General features: G+C 41.1%; 1 protein-coding gene across 2 annotated transcripts in view; it reads right to left on the reverse strand.

Annotated features, from left to right (window-relative positions):
- gpc6a (glypican 6a) overlaps nucleotides 1-10,092 on the reverse strand; it is a 109,479-nt gene that overhangs the window by 18,069 nt on the left and 81,318 nt on the right. Inside the window, exons 5-7 of one of the 2 annotated variants that reach the window (XM_056608104.1) lie at nucleotides 3,834-3,964; nucleotides 2,914-3,057; nucleotides 1,679-1,822 (exon numbers count right to left, since the gene is read on the reverse strand). In XM_056608104.1, coding sequence (XP_056464079.1) covers nucleotides 1,694-1,822; nucleotides 2,914-3,057; nucleotides 3,834-3,964 — 404 coding nt within the window. In that variant the 3' untranslated portion in view covers nucleotides 1,679-1,693. Of the gene's footprint in view, nucleotides 1-1,678; nucleotides 1,823-2,913; nucleotides 3,058-3,833; nucleotides 3,965-10,092 lie in introns of those variants that run through there. The other variant, XM_056608103.1, reaches the window with a different exon arrangement.

A 10,092-nucleotide genomic window follows, 5' to 3' on the forward strand; every position in this document is an offset into this window, starting at 1 on the left:
CACACACACACACACAGACACACACAGACACACACACACACACACACACACACACAGACAGACAGACAGACAGACAGACAGACAGACAGACAGACAGACAGACAGACAGACAGACAGACAGACAGACAGACAGACAGACAGACAGACAGACAGACAGACAGACAGACAGACAGACAGACAGACAGACAGACAGACAGACAGACAGACAGACAGCGAGAGAGAGGGTCAACAGAATACCCTCTAGTAGACACTCTTCCTGTACCACAGAACAGAATACCATCTAGTAGACACTCTTCTTGTATCACAGAATAGCATCTAGTAGTCAATCTACCTGTACCACAGAACAAAATACCATCTAGTAGACACTCTTCCTGTACCACAGAATAGCATCTAGTAGTCAATCTACCTGTACCACAGAACAAAATACCATCTAGTAGACACTCTTCCTGTACCACAGAACAGCATCTAGAAGTCAATCTACCTGTACCACAGAACAGAATACCATCAATAGTCCCTCTACCTGTACCACAGAGCAGAATACCATCTATTAGTCACTCACCCTGTATCACAGAGTGTACGATTGTACTGCAGGTCGGCCATCAGACTGGGTCAGGCACCAGCCTGGGGGCATGTGGCCTGGACTGTGAGATGCTCTTGTTCTTATTCAACATGAAACTGGGTAATAAATAAAACATTGAGGGCTAGGGGCTACAAGGTTGCTTTCTTTGTTCTCGTAAACCAAATCTTGTGTGAAAAACTGAAAATGAACAAAGAAACTTTCTTCTTCTCTGAAGAAGGCGTCTGTGTTTGAATTTGTCAATGTTTTTGTATTCTAAAATAATGAAGTGTGAAGTGTTGTGTTTTACTGTGATTTAAGTTTGCTTTTATTAGATGGTACTTTGAACTAGAGATGGGTTGTTTTGCCATGTATAGAAGAAGAGAAGTAGTCCAAAATAAAGGTCTGCTCCATCTTTTTTTTGCTTGCTTCCAAGTCGACTTCACAGAGTATTCCCCATTTGAATCACCCAGCATGGAGTAAAACTTGAAAATACAAAGTCTACTAAATTATTCCCCCACATAATGTAAAAACAATAGTTGAGGCATCAAAACATTCAAACAGCAACGTTGAATGAAAAACAGTTCAAAGGTTTGTCCGACTGTAACCGATGCGGGTAGACAGGCGGGTAGATGAAAGCACACTTCCGAAATTTGCAGAATGAGCAAAGTGTGAGAAAACAATAACAATTCCAATCAATACCATATCATTCAATAACCAACAATGTATTGCATTGAATGAGGGGGCTGGAAAAAAGAAGATGCAAAGCAGAATAATAACGTTGGATGCTAATTAGGAGATTAGATGTTAATAAGATATTTTATAGAGAGGTGCATCATGATTATTATCAATTATGATTAATAGATTAAAGAGGTGAACTTGTTCGATTGGATTAAGATTTAAAATACAAATGTTGATGAAGAAACCAGATAAAGTTTTTAGAATAAATGAGAATAAAGATGATATGGATGATTTAGATTATGAAATTGAATAGAAGTGGTTCAATTATGGGTTAAATTGAAGAGTTCCAATTATGAGATTGGAGTAAGAGAATAAGATGAAGAGGTTGAAATAAGAAACTAGGTAAAGAGTTTGAATATATACATTAGAAAGGGGTTACATTGAGGGGTTTAAAAGTTAAAATGAACAGATTAGATAAAAAAAAAGAAATAAAGGGGCTAGTTTAGGGGAGTAGGTTAACAGATAACAGATCAGGAGGAGATATGGATGGCTTACGCTGTGTTGCATGTTCCTCCACACAATCCTCTGGAAGCAGCAGAAACACCAAGGAGAGAAATATGATCGACAGGCTTAACGTTGGACAAAGAAAGGTTGAGCAGAGAAAGAGATCACAGGAGGCAAAGGATGTAGAATTACTTGGGAAGGTAGGATGTGTGGTTACATATCCGCCACTCTAGGGAATATTCTACATTTCAGAAGTTTGATTTACGCAGATCAGGGAATGTTAGAATGCATTACACATTGTCAATTAGATGATTAGTCAAAAGTTCACCAATTAAACATTCACAATAGTTGGAATTCAATACACCAGTTTGCCAATACAATAATCATACAAAAAACGGTATTATACAAACATTTCCCTGCTTTGGACTTTAATATCTCCCTTAGACCAAACTCTACCTCTTAAAATTCTCCACTTGCTTATCACTTTAATTGCACAGCGCTAAATGGACTCTACCTGTCTGCACAAAGTCTTAACTCTTTTATGGGGCACTTTGCTTTTATGTGGAAACCTGGACGGCTCATTAAGGTTTCGGTGATAAATAAAATTAAGGCTTTTAACTTCATATTTTATAAACCCTGTTGGAGCTACTCACGTTGTGAGCCACAGAAGAAAATATGAATGTTCTCTGCTGGGAAACCATATCTGTTTCATGGAATTCAAGACATTCAAACGTGTAATTACTGAAAACCTATCCCAAAAAATAAAGATTTGTCTCTATTGCCCTTTGGTTTTCCGTAAAGTGTACTTCACATGGTTGAGGTTGAACATATCTCCATTGAGGTAAAACATTAAACCTCAAAGATTTACATTTAGCAGACCCCTTCAGAAAAGCGACTTCCAAATGAGGTGGAGAACAATCCAAACAGAAAAAACAAAATTGGGGCAGCTACAAGGCAAGTCAAAAGGCTGAATGAGCTCGTTAAAAAGAGTGGCGCATAGTGGCCATGTGAATCAGAAAACAATGTTTCCAGTACAACATGAACTCCGATGTTATACTGGACTTCCCAGGTCTTACCAGACCCCTGTAGGCACTACCGCAAGGTGAGGCAGTCCACGTCTTACGAAAGCCTTCGAGGTCTTATGAGGGGGTCCAGGTATTACGAGCTCTTACCAAGTGGTCCAGACTGGGCGCAGCTGCGGTGGTGGGCCTGGCCCGTGAGGCCGCAGGTCTGTAGCGAGGGTTGGAGTCAAAAACACTGCGCGTCGATCGATCCCTGCCAGCGATCAACTTGGGTTGACCACAGAGCTGGAAAACCTGAGAGGGGTAACCAAGAGGACAGTTATTTAACCTTTACTTAGTAGGTAAGTCATATTGGTATGATACGTCTTTTCTGAGAGAGACCAGAGATTGAGCAGTGAGAGAGAGATCAGTGGATCATAATTTCACTGGATCGGCATCGTGAATCATGAATGAAGACCTTGAAGAGGACCAGGCCAAGAAGACAGTGTTCAATGCAACACAAAATCAAAAGGTACAGAGAGCAACAAACACAATTATAAATTCAAAGTCAAGTGCAAAGATAATGATGTGGAATGAACAGTTCTAGGCTCCTAAAGATCGACTCAAATCGTCTTTAGGAAACAAGAGTGGTCAGTGATGGGAGCAGTTAGAGCTTATTGGTCTGTGTGGTCTGAAAGAGAGCTCATTGATGGGGCATTCTGCAGGTTTAATTACAGCTGTTTAATGAACTTGAGATAGAACTGTGGAGGTCTTTGAAGTGTGACAGGGGGAAATGTACTGTTACTCTAACCATACAAAAGGCTAACATTTGTATATTATTTTTTACTTACTCTTGAAAAGCAAACAGATGAAACAGAACCTAGTGCTAAGAGCTGACTGGTAACTCAAACATACTGCATTGCATATTTTAAATGAACCTCAGATTCTGTGATATTCTTCAGATATGTCATTCAACAAAATGCATGCTGATGCTGAATCCTTGAGCAGGATGCCCCAACCCTGTATACCTGGTTCTTCTTCTGACTATCTATTGATCTCTATCCCTGGACAACATGATGTGGTGTGGCTACCTTGTTTCTGAATTCAAAGTTGTCCTCTTGCATGGTCATGATGGCGTCAGAGATTTTTACGTCGATGGGCTCCAGAACCTGCTGGATGTTCAACGGACCAACCAGCCGGTCAGCCACCAGCAGCATGGCATCTGACACAAGAACACAGACCCGGTTAGAACACAGAAACACACACACACACACACACACACACACACACACACACACACACACACACACACACACACACACACACACACACACACACACACACACACACACACACACACACACACACACACACACACACACACACATTTACAAACGCTTGCACACTTTTACACACAAACTCAAACAGACACTCACACATTCCAACACACACAGGCACATGCATGCACACACACACACACACACACACACACACACACACACACACACACACACACACACACACACACACACACACACACACACACACACACACACACACACACACATTACAAACGCTCGCACACTTTACACACACACACACACACACACACACACACACAACCCCCCACAATTCAATAATAATTTAACTGTGTGTGTTTGTGTGCTTGCCTGCGTGCGTGCATGCGTGCGTGTGTGCGTGTGTGTGTGTGTATGTCTATTCTCTAAAGCAGACGATGCTATCTTCTGTTTATGCTATCCTCTGTTTGGCTCTGGTAGCAGAAACACAGCAGGCTGGATCACCACAAGCCCCCAGGGGCAGGCACATCCACACATGCTTTCACCATAAACTACAACTTATTCTCCAATATTCACACATCTCCCTTCGCTCCAGATTTCCCTATTTTTCTCCTCTTGCGGATCTAAAAATGTGAAACTACTTTTCTATGTTATCGTCGACATATATCATATAAATGTTCTCTGAGCACAGAAGAGAAGAAAACTTCAGCGCTACAATAAAATCTGTGCGTCGGACCGAGCGACCAGGGGTAACCGCTGAATCAATACCCATGAAGACAGATAGGCCGCTCCACGGCTGCTTCTCATCCTCCCTGAAACAATGTGATTTTAATCGTTGTTCATACAGAACCCATTAGTGGCGATGGAAAGCAGCCATCGATCGACAGCTCCAGGACAGCAGTGGAACGCGTTGTGGTTCGGCCTTTTATCTGAATATCTCTCAACCCTCTAGAACCACTGTCATGGTCTCTAAAACCACAACGCCCTGTCCCTCTAGAACACGGGTCTCAAACTCGCGGCCCGGGGGCCAATTGAGGCCCACGGGATGATATTTTGTGCCCCCCTGCTTGACATCAAAGTTAAGTGTTAGTGCTACTATGTCATTAGTCACGTTTCCACCTTTTATAAAAAAATTAAAAAAAAGTTTGCAAAGAAATTTGAATTAGGTGCGTTTCCATCAAGTGGTTGGAGCGAAAAACTACACACATTCCAGGGCTCGTATCCTTTTGATAAAATCCTCTCTTAGGTCCTGATATATAGTGGAATTGCGATGCGAGCAAAGAAAAGTTTTACCTCTTCAGCGGTCCACACGTAGGCCTATCTATTATTCACATTGGCCATCGGTTCCATGGACGTATTTAAAGGATGCATTGTACATATTTATAATTCGAAATTCGTCGCAGTCTTTATACCACAGATACTCCAGGGTCTATAGCATATAACCGCGTTTTCTGATTGCAGTTTAATCAGTTTCCCACAATGTACAAGCTCTCGTTTTGAAGGCTGAACAGACAAATTGACTGGAATTACTTATTAGGTGTCCATATATCAGAGATTAATGGACACGGTATAATTAAAGGATATGCAAACATAGACATATCATATATGATATAGGATGTCTACGTATATAAACGCTTACAAATATTGAGGCTACAAGTTGATGTCGGCAGGGTTGCTATGGCCGGGCGGTCGTTATGCGGAAATCAGAAAGACATTGTCAGTCCTATGTGTTCAATTTTCGCTACGTCACAGCTGTTTCAAAAAGTGTGTTTCCATCTCACATTTTGGGCACTTACTCCCTTTCGCATTTCTCAAAAACCACCTAAAGCGAGCGGATAAACTTTTTCGCGAATTAGAGGATTTTAATGCAAATTTTGGTGTTTCCATCACCGTTTACTGATTCAATACTAATAGTATGGAAACGCAGCTATTGTCTCTAGAACCACAACGCCCTGTCCCTCTAGAACCACTGTTAAGGTCTCTAGAAGGATTCAGTCATGGTCTCTAGAAGCCATCTAATTAGTATCTAGAACCACACTATCTAGTCTCTAGAAGCCAAACTAACTGGTTTGTAGAACATCTCTATATGATCTGTAGAACCACCATCTTATCTCTAGAGTTAGTGAGACCCAGTGAATGGTGTGAGAACAAAAGAAAGAATATAAACTCAGGATCGCCAAACAATAGAACGTATAACTCTACGCTTGAGACCAAGACTTCAGACCTAGACATGAACCTGGACAATCCATGTGTGGGTTAAAATACAAAAGAGGAAGATGGTATATCTTCCTAAAGTGGCATCTGGTCGTGACCACCTGGGAAAACGTCACAAACTTTTCTGAAGGTGATAAAGAACGAAGACAGAAGCAGACTTCCCTCCAAGAGCCCACCCGTGTCCCCGCCAGACACTGATATAAAACTGATTTATGAGTCAAGAGACACTCTAGTTTTCAATTTCGAGGGGGGTACACAAGCAGCCTTTCCTATCTTCACAGGAACTTAAGTCCTGAAGCTGACAACAACAAAATGAGAGAGTCATTGGGCGAGAGGCTAACGATACTTGTCTGCATATTTTCCCAAATTCATGTTTTTTGCTGAAAAAATACAAAGACAAAGGAAATAGATTCCTCTTCAGAGATCTTGAGTTTATATTTTTTATATGATTCATTTATACGTTGGTGCCTTTTACCCGAATAAAAGGTTTTCTAGTCCACGGTGTGTGTGTGTGTGTGTGTGTGAAACTGATACATTGTACATAGTGGTACAAATGAAACAGTGATTGACTGCATACTAAAATGAATGAATGAACATGAATGAAACGTAGATTTCTGTCACTGCTTAATTAGTCTTGTAACCCAAATGAATGACTTAAATGAATGGATGAAAACAGTGCATTAGACCAAAGTGCTTCAACAGAGTAATTTTTTTCGGGGAAGACATTATAAAGACATTATAAAGACATTAGCGTAGTGTTAACTAGCCTCGCCTGAGTACACAAGCCGACACGCTTGGCAAGAGTCTCACTTTCAGCAAATAGGTGTTTAACCTCAGAGAGCGAGGCCACGTGGAAAACAATCTGAGAGCAGCATTCCTTTATGTGTATAGGGTAGCTTTACTGCTTGGCCTTGCAGTGTGCTATAAGAGCAGAGTAGAAAGGTCTAGCTGGACCTACTTGTCCTCCCTCTTAGAGCTACATGCTCCGTCATTCCTGAGCTCCGCTGTTTACTTTCGTGCTGGAATTGAAGGTGATGCTTGGTTAGACTTCCATCAGGAATCAAACGGCAGGTCATTTCTGTTGGCTCTGCTGAGACTTCAGCTGGCTGCAAGGGGTTTCCAATCCCCCAGTGCTAATGCTAAAGCTAATGCTAGTGCACTTGAACTAGAAGAATCTCTAATGTTAATGCTGGTGCACTGACAATATGGTGCAAATGCTTCTGCACTAATGCTAGAGCGATAGGCTAAAACTAGGAAGCTAACACTAAAGTAAATGCACAAACTCTTAATCTATGGCACTATTGCTAAAGCTATGGCGCTAACACTTAAGCTAATCTGCTAACACTGAATCTATAGTACTAGGGTAACGATGCTATGGCAAAAAAAAATCCAATGGGACAGAGGGCGAAAATGAAAGATGATCAGTCACACTCTCTGCGGAAGGCTGAAATATATAAATATATGTTTACCTGAATAGAGAGATTTATCTTCTGTGGCGTTCTGACAACCTACTTTTGATTTCCCTTAATGGGTATTTTATGTATATTGAGTTTGAGGCAAGTGATTCAATGACTTTGTCAGTGCATGCCTGTGTGCTTTGGGGGTTCATATGCGTGTGTGTCTGTGAGTGTGTGTGTTTATGCATATGTGTGTGTGTTTGTTTGACTGTATGTGCATGTGAGTGGAGGTAATGTTTGAATAGCCCCAGTGTTCCTATCAGATGTGGCTGTGTGGCTGTTAGCGGTGAGTGGACATGAGATCTCAGACGATCGCTCATCCTCTCTGATGGGAAGCAAACCACTTACTAATTACATACAGAATCAACACGCTGCTGGGGTTAGACAATCACACAGCTTTTCAACGCTAGACCCATAAAACATCTACTTCTTTGCAAATACGATTACCTTGTTATTTTTGTTGTTTCTCTTAATTTTTTGTATTGATTTAGCAAATGCTGTTTTCCAAAACAACTTACGGTGATGCAGACACAGGTCATTAAAGTGAACACAGAGGCAAGTCATTAAGGAGCAGGTAGGGGTTAGACAGTAAATACAGATACAGGTCAAAAGGAGCAGGTAAGGGTTACCATGCTTAAAGGTACGCGCCTCAAAACCAGATCCCCCTCACCCCTATACATTCCGGCTGGTTTCAAGTTGTTATTTTATTACAAATCAAGAAACCATAGAAAGAGATTGAGAATGTGTAGCAGTGCAATATAGTCAAATGGGAGCTGAGTTAAATTTCCTATTCCCGCAGCCTACTTGTAGCAAGATGCCCCCTAACCCCTACCTGCTCATGAATGACCTGTATAAGATTAAACTGTAAGTGGCATTGGATAAAATAATCTTCTGCCCTGCAGTAAAACCCCCAGTATATGTGGACATATTGAAAGCTGTTATTTTGCAAGCAGAGCTCCTCCGCCTCTCTTCACATTTCACACTGACTCATGTGAAACCAAACATGAATCATAATAGCATCGCCTGAGCTCCAGTCATGGCAACGCCAGTGCAACTAACGACAAAATGATAAAAGGCAGAAGAACATTTAGTTAGTGCGACAACGTACGTTTGCCTAGAAGAAAGCAAATTGTACTGACCAAGCATGCTTTTTTCTCCTCCTACATGTTCTCTTCACTGTAAGGCAGGATTGAGAAATGATATAAGCGTTGCCGGCGATTTTCAGCAATGTTCCAGTTTGACCGGAGCAGAAAAAGGGTTTATTGTGGTGCGCTGACTCACGCGTCACCATTTCACTGCTTGCTGCAAACAACCTCTACAATGTCACTTAAAAATGGCTCATTCAGTGTTATTTGTGTATTTGTGTATTTGTATTTGTGTGCTGGGAGGAAGTGCTTGGCGAGCATAATTGTCAAATTATTTTTCATATATTACTGGTTTTACAGAAGTGAAGACACTTCAAAAATAACTAGAATAAAACTGTCTCAACCTTGTTTTAATTGTACAGTTTGAAATCAAAATAAGTCTCCTCCAACATGTTGATTTATAGTTTAGAATACTTTACTCAGTCAGTAAAGTACGCTCCACCATACTGTTACTACACTACTGCTATACTACACTACACTAAGTGGTCCCTCCCGACACTATACTACATTAATACTGAACACTCACTGGTTACGGTGTTGGACTCTCACCCAGTCTGGGGTTTGATCTCCCCATGACTGCAGCCTCCCTGGGGGCCTACCTGTAGAGCACGGCTACTTTAACTTCCACATCTCAGACAATCTGACCATGTCGGCGACAATGCTGAAACTAATTCCTGCTCAGAGTTCTCTAAGTGGGCTGAGCTCTGTCAAGCCGCGACCCAACTCTAAATTGATTGCGATCCATTTTGGGTTCTGACCCAGAGTTTAAGAACTGCTTTGGACTAGCCCATAGATTCCATTAACCCTGAGATCCTCCATTATGCATGGAGCATGCACCTGTATTAATACTTATTATGTAGCACTGAATGCAAACACAGACTCATATGAACAAAATTGGCTTCCTGTCTGAAGTTTCCATTTATCGGGCAGTTAATAAATTATTTTGTCATGAGAGCTCAGAGCTATAGAGAAAAACGTCAAAAACCTGTTGTGAATTAAACACATTTAGACCTATTCACCACTGTCCCTAAATGATTATATTACAAAAATCATAATGGTTATAGACAGCCCTTTTGCGTCCAACATACCAAAATATTTATAAGAAACCTTGAATCCAAAGTTTGGGTTAGAGCTAATTATGTGTTTAAAGGATTTTATCTAAATTGTTCCCAATATAGAGCAGCGTGTAAAAAAGTACTTAAATTTAACAGAAAATGATTGGCTGTATAATCTCAA

Source organism: Gadus chalcogrammus, chromosome 14 (assembly GCF_026213295.1).
Source record: "Gadus chalcogrammus isolate NIFS_2021 chromosome 14, NIFS_Gcha_1.0, whole genome shotgun sequence".
Classification (NCBI taxonomy): Eukaryota; Metazoa; Chordata; class Actinopteri; order Gadiformes; family Gadidae; genus Gadus; species Gadus chalcogrammus.